The sequence below is a fragment of the Arachis duranensis genome, chromosome 5 (assembly GCF_000817695.3).
Source record: "Arachis duranensis cultivar V14167 chromosome 5, aradu.V14167.gnm2.J7QH, whole genome shotgun sequence".
In the NCBI taxonomy this organism is placed as follows: domain Eukaryota; kingdom Viridiplantae; phylum Streptophyta; class Magnoliopsida; order Fabales; family Fabaceae; genus Arachis; species Arachis duranensis.
The window spans coordinates 104689362-104702435 of NC_029776.3; the positions used below are offsets into that span (position 1 = coordinate 104689362).

The 13074-nt window shown below is 28.8% G+C and overlaps 1 protein-coding gene across 4 annotated transcripts; it reads left to right on the forward strand.

Annotated features, from left to right (window-relative positions):
* The first annotated feature begins 797 nt into the window (after window positions 1–797).
* On the forward strand, window positions 798–6510 carry LOC107491153 (F-box/kelch-repeat protein At3g23880-like). Of its 4 annotated transcripts, XR_002376279.2 has the most exons (6): window positions 798–1027; window positions 1208–1292; window positions 1513–1614; window positions 2527–3886; window positions 5136–5222; window positions 6270–6510. XR_002376279.2 is itself a non-coding variant. In XM_021143514.2 (4 exons), the coding sequence occupies exon 4, from the start codon at window positions 2567–2569 to the stop codon at window positions 3716–3718; it is 1152 nt and encodes a 383-aa protein (XP_020999173.1). In that variant the 5' UTR covers window positions 798–1027; window positions 1208–1292; window positions 1513–1614; window positions 2527–2566; the 3' UTR covers window positions 3719–4263. The 4 variants fall into 4 exon arrangements, 1 of the variants encoding a protein (XP_020999173.1); XR_002376278.2 differs by lacking the exon at window positions 6270–6510 and having other exon boundaries at window positions 5136–5525; XR_001592579.3 differs by lacking the exons at window positions 2527–3886; window positions 5136–5222; window positions 6270–6510 and adding an exon at window positions 1967–2473.
* The last annotated feature ends 6564 nt before the right edge of the window (window positions 6511–13074 follow it).

A 13074-nucleotide genomic window follows, 5' to 3' on the forward strand; every position in this document is an offset into this window, starting at 1 on the left:
TGATCAATTTGCGGATCGGATCGTATCCGCAATTTTCGGATCGGATGCGGATATTTACCGCGGATCTGCGGATACGATCCGATCCATGGACACCCCTATTGGTTATTGAAACTAGGCTGTTAATAAATTTTGGATGAAAATTTTAGGATAATTTACGTGAAAAAATAGTTTAAGGTTTAAAATTGCGTAAATGTCCTAAATCGGGCAATTTACGTTATTAAATTGTTTCATCCTTAATATTACGCAAATGCATTGTTTCCAAATCTAATACGCAAATACATTGATTCACAATTCTATATAAACCGCTACTGGCAGTAGCGGTTTATAGATGTGTATAAACTGCTACAACCAGCCGTGGTTTACATCGTTAGCAAAGAAAAGATGGCTTAAATTCATTGTGGAGAGAGTTGGTATCAACTTTTATATATTATAAATTAATTATCTTTCAAATTAAATTTTAAATATTATTTTTTGTTTGATAACCTAATATTTAAATAAAAAAATTAGTACCACTGTACAGAAAAAAGGTAAATAAAAAATAAAATTTCACTACTAGGTAAATTGAAAGAATACTTTTTCTTAAGGGTGTTCAAAACCAATCCAAACCAAACAAAACCGATTAACCGAATCAAGAAAACCGAAAATCAAAATAACTGAAAACTGAAATAACCGAAAAATTATGTTTTTGCAGTTTTTTGTTTGGTTCGGTTCGGTTTTTAATTTTGGTTAAGAAAATCTGAACTAAACCAAACCGAACCGGTATATAAATAAAACATTTATTGCCCTACTCTGCACTCTCAACCCTCGTCTTCCACTCTCCTCTGCCATCCTCCGGAGTCCAGACTGAAGCAGCCGCGAAGGAGCCTCTCTCCCCCTTATCCCCTCCTTCTCCCTCTCCCTTTCTCGTACCCGCTCTCTCTCCATCGTCTCCCACGCAGTGAAACAGCAGTAGTAGTGCAGCACGCACCATCGCCCTCCGTGAAGCACAGCGTAGCGCAGTCCAGCCGCCGTGTCTTCCGTCACACAGGTTTATTCTTGACTTTCTTTCTGAGTTTTCATTCTCTATCTGCCATTTTTTCCTTTTCTATTTTTGTTATAATTTTCTTCTTGATTATTGATTGGTGTTTTTTATTTTAATTTTGTTTTCTTGGTTCACTGCTATTATTAATTTTTTTTAATTTATTCTTCATTTTAATTTGTTTTCCAGTTCTTCTAGCCTCGTCGCCTCCGTCGCAGCATCTCCCTCTGTCGCAGCATCTCTGTCGTCCTCTGTAATGGAGCCTAAGCCTCAGGTTTATTTTTTTGTTCTGATTCTATTTTTTTAAATCTGGTTTAGTATTCTTATTGATTCTAATTTGGGATGAACACTTGGTTGGCTTGTTCTTGATTCTATGGCTGAGTTGTTGATTCTGATTTTATTTTTTAATTCTGAATTTTTTTGTTCTATGTGATTTCGGGTAATTCTTTTTTAGGGTTGATTCTGATTTTCTTGTTTATTCAATGCTAATGCAGGAAAGGAGAAGGTGAAAGAGGAAGAATGTGGAATTAGTGCACAACATGAAAATTTCAGTCTCTTGCCTTTTTTTTTTTTGCTTCTTGATTTTTCTGAGTGAGGTTGATTATTGTTCCATCTTCTGCTTCCCTTATTTTTACAAAATTGTTGATGATTTTAATTTTGTTATGTTTTTACTACTTTGTTAATGATTTGAGTCATGTTGATTACTTGTTTGGAATCAGTTTGGTTGTATTCAATGATTTTGTTTGTAAACTGTGTTTATTTGCTAAAACTTGTTATGATTCTAATTTTGGCCCTGTTCCCCTAATTTGAAGATTGAGAATCGAGAATACCTTTTAGAGGCACATTTTTAGTTTAGTTAAGCATTCATACTACTGTTTAACATTCATTTTTTCCTGAATATACAACCCTATTTGGTATTATTTGTTATAACTCAATTTCTGATTTCAGGTTCTTTGTTTGCTGAACAATTTTTTGCGATCTTGCTAGGAAACATCAAAATATGGCTGCTTTGCTATACAAATTAACGGAAGCAACTTTTTTTTCTTTTTATTGTGTTGAACTTTTCATGTTTTTGGATTATTGTATTATAATTTCTTTTGTTGTTGAACTTCTTGTATCAAGATTTTTGTTAGTTATTATGTTGTACGACTGTATTTATGATTTTGTGAAATTAAACTTGTTATTTTGTTGCATATGTTTTTGTTGAAAATAATATAGGACAGTTTTAGTGCATGGGAAATAACTGAGACTGAATTCATTTTTTGAGTTGAAAACCGAATAAACCGAATTAAACCAAGTCGATTTTAATTGGTTTAGTTTGGTTCGGATGGTCTCAGTAAAAAGACCGAATCAAACCGAACTACTAATATAAAATTGGATCGGATAGGTTTTTCTTAAAATTCCACTACTAAGTAAATTGAAAGAATACTTTCTCAGTTTCTCTACTGTAAAACACTATTTTGATCAAGTTTCAAATTTGTGCGCGATCACAAATTTTTGGTTTTCAGAAACGGCGTTAATAATCTCCAGATTAATAGACACACGGGAATGCAGATGGAGCCTGAAGACCCAACAGCGGCGGTCCTCTTGTGTGAAGTGGTGGTGATGGAGATCCTCTCTTGGCTTCCTGCAAAGCCTCTGACGCGCCTGAAGCTTGTGTGCAAGTCATGGAACTCCATCATCTCCAACCCTCACTTCGTCAAACTTCACCTTCACCGTTCACCCAAAAATAGCATCCTCCTCCTTACGCGAACAAAACCGCTCACCCTCGGCGAAGGAAAAAACTGGGACTTAGTGTTTAGTAGCGTTGAATCCTTCATCCAGAATCCATCATCCACTCTTGTTGCTCAAGAGAATCGCTACTCCCTATACGTAGAAGACTGGGTTGTGGGTTCATGCAACGGGTTGGTTTGTGTGGCCCATGCTCTTGACCACCCCAAGACCGATATTAGTGATATCTGGGTGCGTTTATTGAACCCTCTCACAGGGGGTATTTCAGAGAACTCGCCGTGCTTACGTGTCAATATGCACAATGTTCTTGGATTTGGGTATGATGAGTCAAGTGATAGTTACAAGGTACTGGCTATCATTTGGGATTCTTCTGGAACATTGATTACGCAAGTTTATAGCTTTGGTGGCAGTTCATGGAAGAGGATCAAAAGTTTTCCTGCTTTTCCGTTTTCTCCTGAAGTTAATGGCTACTTCATCGGTGGCACTCTTAATTGGATAGCTCTCCGTACCCCGCATGAAGGTGATTATGATTGGGATGCTGTTACACTTGATATGTTAACGCTTGTTTCTTTTGACCTGAAATCGGATACAAGTAAAGAGATTCCGCTTCCAAAGGGTATCGATGAGATCCCCAGTGAAGAGCCAACTCTGGGAGTTTGGGGAAATAGCCTGTATCTTCTTCATGATTACCAGAACACTCATTTTATTGCATGGCAAATGAAGGAGTTTGGAGATGAAAATTCTTGGACTCAATTGCTAAAGATTAGTTTTCACCATCTCGGTGTTGAATGGCTATCTCCACGATTTGTATTTGAGAATGGAAATGTCTTCATGTTGAGCGGCTGCCATAGTTCTGAGGAAGTTTTTTATGACCGAAGAGATAATAGTGTTAAACGCGTTAAATTCTCGTCCAACCCTCGTTACATCGTTGCATTTGATTATGTTGAGAGCCTGGTTCAGCTTTGTTAAAATTTGGTTCCTATTCAAAGTTTTGCTTCTTTAGCATTTTGTTCTGTCAGCAAAGTTCAGGTCATTGTGATTATTTTGGGTGATTCCTTACTTTGGCTACTTCTTGTTGTTGGATCCAAATTTGTAGACGGATCACTTTTATTTTGGCTGCAAACTTTATACATACAGGTGCATAAAATTCTAACATCCTTATCATGACTACTTGTTGCATAAGTTTATTAATTTTTGCTAATTGTTAGATGAAGTTTAAAGACAAATGAAGTTGCGTTGATTTTTTCATTAGTAAGAATCTAGAACATGATTTTCTGGAGTGAAGAATGATTTTCGCGACCTTCCCATCGTAAAAGTAATGAAATTTTCACTTTATTTAGTTAGTGGTTACTTTATCTTTTCATGACATATGTTTTGTATGGTGAACTAGCTTGATGGCAAGCTGAAATCTTATTTATAGTAGTCATGGGATTGGATTGTACTAATAGGAATGAATAATATAAAGATGGAAATAAATTATGACATCCTATTACCCTGCCAAAAGTACCCTAAGTATGCCCTATCTATGATGTAGATGCTCTATTTATGATGTATATACCTTCATTAGTTTTTTTCCGTGGAAATTATGTGGCTATGTGAAGGTGGTTTTGATCCTGTGTATCTCCATTTCCAATAGCGTTGGAACCAAAAAACTTACCTGCAGAGTATTGTTTCTAGTTCTTTTTTTCTTCGGAGTAAATTTGTCATGCAGCATATGATTTTTTGGATCTTTAGATACATGTCTAATAGGATAGCAACTAAAATAAGATTGCTTTCTTAGATTGTTACATACATGTCTAATAGGATGGTAACTATGTGTATTCTGAATTTTGTTGCTGTGAGATAGTTAATACGAAGAAAAGATGATGAAGTATTGACTAATGAGAGAATTTTTTGCCACTAGAAAAGTTAGATGTACTTAAGATCTTAAAATGATGTTGTAGAGGGATGGTTGGGAGGGGAGGGGTATCATAACAAAAACTTAATGAGGGAGCTGCTTTTAGTGTTCTATTGCTGTTTTGTCAACAAAATTATCAAGTCCAAGAATTACATATCACATTAGCAGCTGAAAATTTGTTTCAATGCACTAGAAAATATACTGCTAAAAGTCACAATTGACATTGAACTGTAAAATGATAAGTTTGATGCATTATGTCACAATAAGTTTCATGCTAAAAGTCAATTGACATTTTGTATTTTTTTAAAATCCTTCTTTCTCTCTCTTTGTTTAAACTTTATTCCAACAAATTTGGATCAATATTTATTTATTAATAGCTTGCAAAACTTTCATTGTGGAATAAGTGAATGGAAAAATAAGCGCGTATATGCAAGTTACTAAATTACGGACTTAGTTGTCAATGGAAATATAAACAATTTCTATCTGCAGGGTCTGGAAAATGTGACACCAATGATTACAAAGATAGACCAGAAGAGTGCAATAGAGCTTGAATCATATGGCTTGGGTACAAGAATGGTAATTCCTACTAGTAGTAGTTATAGTGATTAGATCTTAGCATGTTGCAACCGTAATGTTGAGAACTTTAGATGATACAATATTTGTAGCATGTTATTGCAAGCATAGGAATGTAAGCAGTGAAGATTAAGAACCAAAATTTTATAGAACTAGAAGCAGTTATTAGGTGATATATATGTGTGGTAATTCCTTTGCCAATGTTATTAGTTCCTTTAAAATATTTACTTGTTTTCATGATTTCCATGGGTGCTATCACATCTTATGGTCAACTAGACATTTTATGACAATATCTTGTTATATTGAAGACCAAGAGCAATATTTTCAATCTTAGTAATGATGTTTCTGTATGACGAGATATCCAGTGTCGTGTGTGCAAAAGATTATGGTCAATCCTTGGTTCTGGCTTGCAATTAAGTTGCTTGTCAACGGTTGACTTCTATGAATTCTTCTGAAATCATGCAAGTGGTTTTAAACCCCTGCATTTCATTTATGCATACAGAAGATCAGGGTGCCCTAAATACTTTTGGTGTTCCCTTAGTTTGACTAACTGTTGTTCCTGTTTATTCATCATGCTAATTTTGGTTCTAAATATGTTATTTGGTGAATTTATTTTGAATTTATTCAAGATAATGTCATGAAAAAGTGAGCTAGTATTTGCAAATTATAATATAATGAAGTTAGTTGTAAGTTAGGATATTGACACTGAATCTGTTTTTGATGTGAATTGCAATATTAACACCCAATATGTTTATCTGTTTAGGGTTTATTGCATTATTGTGGTAGATAGTAGAGTATGATTTAACTTTTTAAAATTTCAACCCTGTTAAAATTCAATTCCTCTTCAGAGTTATGCTTCTGCAGTTTTTTGTTCTTTAAGTTATTTTAAATGCTTGCCATTTCATGTAGGCGTAGGAAAAAGTTCAGGTCATTGTGATTATTTTGGGTGTTTCCTTATTATTGTTGGATCACAGATTACTTCAATTTTGGGTGTTTCCTCATTTTGTTCTGTAATGTTTGAAGTAATCTTATTTATTAATTTGCACGCAGATCACTTTAATTATGGGTAAAACTTTTTATATACACTAGTGGAAATGATCTTATCCAACAACACCTGAACAGAAGCAGAGAGTAATGCCCCTCCCACAATAGCAGCAGCCATATTTTCTTTGGTTTAAATAAGACCCTACAGTTACCAGTAAATTACAGTATTAGTTTACAAGAGAAGTAGTGTGTAAGTAAGGATTAATAGCACACAAATTTTTCACAAACAAGTTTCTTAGTATTTGATGGATTAACAATTATACTTTAATCGGTTAATGATGATTATTCTTAAGTAATTAATAATAAGTTAGAACAAAAGAATAGGATAAAATAGAGAGCCACGAGGACCAAAATTTGGTTTATTTATTCTATCAGCAGATGTTATTCCTGTCTCTCCTTCTAATTTTGGAAGAGAGAAAAAGAGAGAGAGAGAGAGCTTAATTCTTACCTTAGAAGTAGAATTTAATCAGAACTAGAATGAGACCCGCGCCATAAATTAATATGTATAAGTTGTATGTATAAGTTGTAGAATTTGAATATTTGTAACTGAAATTTTTTATAATAATTATTATTACGACACTTTTAATTTATGTTTATTGCATTTAACTAGTACTTGACGATTCAATTGAATAATAATAGATAAGAGTTTTTTGTTTTAATGTTTTAGGTACTTCATTCTACTGATCCCTCTTTTATTTGGGACTCAAGACCTCTTGCCACAAGATTTGATCTATTAGCAGTAATTAGTAAACAAATGTTTTTTTTACTATGCTTGCGCCTTATGGTGTTAAATTTATAAAATTTTACTCATATGTAGATGTTAAATTCTTATGAACTTTGACAGGAAAACATTGTTAAGACTTAAGAGTATGCTTTGTAATTAGGTGTTGACTAGACAACCTAGTAATTAGGAATTTAGGATATGCTTTTTCGTAGGTGAATTTAACTTCCCATTGGTAGTTTCAGGAATTTGTTGTTTTTGTCATGGAGCTTCAGATGTAGTAGCATCCTAAAAGCTTTGATTTAGATCAATGCTTGTATCTTTGAATTGCTTCTAATCTATACTATTTAACTACATACATTTCCAGATGCATATACATACACATATATTAACTCTTACATGTTTCACAAATAAATGAATGAATATGATCAGGACGCTTACAGACCCCAGAATGAATGAATGAAATGAATGAATGAATGAATGAATCTGATATTGGCCAGTTTACTGCTTCAATTCGTAGATGGAGACCCCGGAACCATACAAAGGTAAGGGTATCAAATATGCTGATGAAATTATAAGGAGAAAAGAAGGAAAAGCAGGAAAGAAGAAGTAACTTTGGCTTCACTTTTTCATTTTTTTTCATTTATCTCCCGTTGATTTTCTTGTTTGTTAGTAATGGAAAATACTAAAGTTCCAAGCCAAAAAATTCATATCGATTATTAAGCTAGAATCACATCTCTCCCTATGATCTTTTAATCATAGCCAACATTATTATAATGTCAATGTCAATAGTGTGATTAGGAAAAAGGAAACTACTATACAAGTTCTTCTGGTGAAAGGTAATGGGTTTGAGTGTTGTAGTTAAGAAGAAAAAAAAGAGATTAAATTTTAGTATTAACAAGCCAAATTGCCAAGTTTATTTTCATGGGATGAATTGCTTCAAATTGTTCTTAAGGTATACCTTTGAGCTCATAAGAAATTTATAGAAGTATTTATAAATCATCTACACTACCAGAAAACTTGTATATTGAATTCAAATTATGACAATATGAGTAAAAGATCAAACTTTGTGAATAACTTAGGCTAGAAGGTTTGCCTCTTATCAATTCTTTTAGAAAAGTGATCTAATAGGACATGAGTATAGTTTTACATATTCCCATTCATATGTATTTTGTTCTTAAAAAATGTTATATGCAAGTAAAAGCCAACTACCAAATCTTTCATTATGTATTGGTGTATATTTATATATATTGTTTTATATTTTTTAATATATATTCTATATAAATAATTGATTTAATAGTTAATTTTTAGTATATACATGACATATTTGTTTATTCTTTTTATAATTTAAGCTCAAATTATAATATTTTAAATCAAACTTATTGTCCAATTTATGACGTAAAGGTTTTTTGAGGAAATTATTCTCCTAAACACATTAGCATCTTTATGTTATACATTAGACATGATCATTCGTCTGATTTACTCCTCATCAAGTTCCTTATTGTATAAGTCATACCTACTTAAAAAATTGGTGCTTGAAAAATGTTAACATGTAGTACTTTCATAATTCTGTATGATTATAAATACTATAACTCAAATTATAGAGCACGTTATTTATTTATTACTTCTTGTATTAGTTATTCATGAATTTCATATTAATAAAAAATGGGTTCTACTTTCTAATACCATGCCAACACATTAATTTCTATGTTGATAATTTGATATGATGGTTTCTACTTTCTAATACCATGCCAACACAATTTATTTCTTACAGTGATTAAGACAATTTATCATAGTATCAATGGAAGTACTAATATAACTCTTTCACAGAGCATAAGGTATCTATTAACTATTAAAGTGTGTAATTATTAATTAAATACAAGCAGAGTACAAACTACAAAAACCAAAAATAAATAAATAAAATAAAAGTAGAGTACTACTATGATAAAAAAAAAGTTCAACTATTAGACTTTATTTATTTTCTAGAAATAAAAATGAATATTGTATTTGGTAATTTAAAATTAGAATTAAGATTTTAGTTACAAAATATAAAATTTTAGTCTCTTTAGTATTTTTAAAAAATAAAGACATGAGATTAAAAATTTTAAGAATAGAAATTAAAATTTTAATAATTTTTTAAATACTCTTATTTAGGTTTTTAAATTTTAAATTTATATTTTAATTTTAAACTTAATTTATTCTTTGTATTTTAATTTCTATCACTCAATTTTAATATTTCAATCTTAGTATCCTTCTAAATGGAGCTTTAGAAATTTAACTCGCACCGACAAATTGATCTCAGCTTTCTTTGATCTCAACCTGTACTTTACTTCTATTTTTGTTTTTTCTTTCTTTCTATGGGCCAGGGTACTACAACTTGTGTTCTATCAAACCAATCTTTTAATTATTTTTTGTCAGAAAAAAAGGACCTATATTGCAGGGCCACCATGGTCCTCTTCCTAAGATAGCGATTTAGGTATAATATTTTGGTATACAAAAAAAAAAAAAATTAATATTCGGTGAATACTATTTTTTAATAAAAAATAAATACTATTATTTTTACAATAAAAAATAAGACATCATATGAAATATATGCACCCTAAAAATTAATTATAATTTCTTTTATTTAGTTTTATTTTTCACCAAAAGTTTTCATATTTTATCATATGAAAATATGAATACTTTATTTAGTTGTTTGTCTAAACGTCAAACATATTTTAAATAAATATTTATTTGATATTCATCTGACATATATATTTTTTGTATTTAATTATATTTTAATAAAAAATAAAAAATATTTTTTAAAACATATTTAAAAGTATTTAAATAACATCACACATTTAATTTTATTGATTTATATTTTTAAAATGAATATAAAAATAATATACATGAAAGTTGTGACTTGTGAATCACATGCATGAAAAAATAAGGTTCTTATTATTATTACAATTACAATATTTTTCTTTAGATCTGAAAAGACTCTAGCCTTTTCAATAAGTGGTGAACCCCATGATTAATAATTGAAGCTCCAACCACAAAGATACTTTATCTATAATTATCAATTGATGGACTTTATATTAAAGTACTTTAAAAATAATGCTACTATATAATTCTTTATGCTAATAGAATTTTCTTTTCCGTGAACTTTATTTTAAAGTACAAAGTTATTGAATGCAAAGTGTAATACTGATCTGCTCATATTATTTTTAATTAAGGAAAACTGAGTTGGTTCGGTCTTCCATCTATATTACAAAAAAAATTATACCAACAAAAAAATTGAAAAAAATATTTCAAAAGATAAAAATAAAGATGGTGTGTCATGTGTGGGTTGATTACATTTATTTAAGGGTACCATATATTTTGTTTTAGAAAATATATACTTTGGTCAAATAACCTGTAATAATTATATTAATTCTCTAAATAAGATAATTAGAACAGAAAAGTTATAAAATTTTCCATATAAAAAAATTACATAACTTTTAGTAAATTTTATTTTTTAAAAACATTAAACCTGCATTTTTTGTAATATTTCAATCAACAGAGTTTTATCAAAGGAGAGTTGACATCCAACGTTCACATAAAACTAGATGAAGAGTGCAGACTTCTATGACTTCTTGACAAATTTCGTTAGACAATTTTTTCAATAAGATTTTTTTTTCTTTGTTAGGAAAATGCTGTAATATATTTCGTGCAAGAGTTATTATTGCACAAATGCACATTATATTGGCAAATATTAATGCATTTCAGAAAAAATAAAAAGTGTAATATTCTTTGAAAATTAATTTATTATTAAAAATAATAAAAGAAATAAAATATAAAAATTTTAAAATTTAAATTTTAAATTATTAATCTTAAATTTAAACTATTAATATGAAATATAATACATAATAAAAATATAAGATTTGTTTAGTTACCAAAAACTGCAACACTAATTATAAATTTGGTAAATCGCTTGCTTAAGAGTTAGGTCTAGGGAAGAAACTTTTGCACATACATTTTGAATTTAAATAAATATGTTTATTGAGATTCTTAATTATGTTAATTTTTTTTTGTTATTACATTTCTCAATGTCGAAATTATATGAATAAATCTATATTCTCATTTTGATCATATACGTTGAAAGGGATTTTGTTCCCATATTAATACTGCTATATAAATTACAGAAAATTTTAGGAGTTCGGTATTTTTTATTAAATTTGGTCAATATATGTTGAATTATTTTAAATAATAATTTATGTGAGTAAATTTTGATAAATATAAATATAAATTATATTAATTTATGTGTATAAAATTTAATAAATATAAATTATATATTTTGTGTATAAATATTTATAACTATTAGTATAAATTATTGTTAATTAAATATTAATTTAAAATAATAATATTTATTGAACCTGTCACACTGCTGTATAAATAAAAGATGATATTAGGATACAAAATAATCAATCTCATTAAGTTAAAACTCTTGTATGTTAGTCTTAGGGTAAGTTAAAAACCACCGGAATAAAATATTAGCAATAATTTAAAATACCAAACTTTGACTTTTCTACAATATTATCAAATTGTAATAATTTTATCTAGGATTTATTAGAGCCCAAGCTAGGATAACTTTTTAGAATCACACTACTATGATCCAACAAAGTCAAATCCAAAGTGAACTGGCTAGAGTTGGGTTGTTAAGTATTTTTTACTCGACATTTATTTTAAATCCAACTTGGGGATATTTGAATTCATTGTTTCTTACTTTCTTTCACTTCACCCTAACGCTATATTGCACTCTTGACTAGTCCATATAATCCATACAAAAGAGCATCATAAAATATAGTATTTAGACATAGTTTTCTTTGCGTATGTATTACTATTGAAGTTAAGTCTAGCGATAGATAAACAAACGGACAAGGTTTTTTTAATTCACAGTAAATAATACTCTTTTCTTGTTTAAAAGATAAATTATTTTTTAATTGACAATATGAAAATTTATAATAGGTCCCTAATTATCCAGGTAACTAATTTAAGCAGTCTATATAAATAGTAATTTACTAATTTGTCAAGAGATGTTTAGACCAATAATAAATATTGTTTAAACTATTTACTTAAATAATTAAATATTGATTAAAAATTTTTTAATTATGGAAGATACTTCATTTTTCGGACAAATATTCAGAATTTGAAAAGATATTTATTCTTTAATTTATTTATGAGATTTGTGCAAAAAACTTATCTCTAAAATTCATTTTTTTCTAACAAAAATATTATTTATATATTACAATTAGTCACAATATATATATAAATACATATTTTATATTAATAATTAATTTTAATAACTAATTTTAATGTATATTTTTTTTTATTAAGATGTGTATCAAACTTGCCCTAGATGCGAGCTGATATATGAATATGAACATTAAATATTATTCCTAGTCTTCAAATTTGAAGACATGTTAAAGGCAAATAGTATCTGAATATTTGAACTAAACAAGTATTGCCCGTGTATCATGTGATTGTAAGGATAATAAATATATAAGAAAAAAAAATCGGAATAAATAAACCATAAATTTTAAAATATGTTGATAAAGATATCTTAAAATTTTGATAAACTATCTAACCATTAATTCGTCTCATTTTTTTAACAATAAATATTTACATGTTATTTTTTTGGTGTACGTACAAATACTTATATTTTATATTCTTATTATTCACTGGCCGATAGTTCTTATAAATAATGTGAAAGATTATAATGTGTTTGTAACACGAGTAGAAATAATAAAATAATTTTAATACCTATTTTGTATTTAAAATTTTATTCAAATAATATATATTAAATACAAAGATTTTGATGTGTTTGAATAAAAAAAAATTGGTTTTATGATGATTTTATGCCTATTTATATTATTAAGATTAATTTTTGTTGTCAACTTTTTTATTAATAAATTTTTTATTTAAATTAAAAAAATATTTTTGTAACTCTTTTTGCATATCACTAATTTTTTTTCAAGAATTATATATATATAATTTTTTAAACTTGAATCATTTAAAGTTTATGAATTATATCACAACTCAATTTGAAACAAAATCAATTAGAATCTCAGA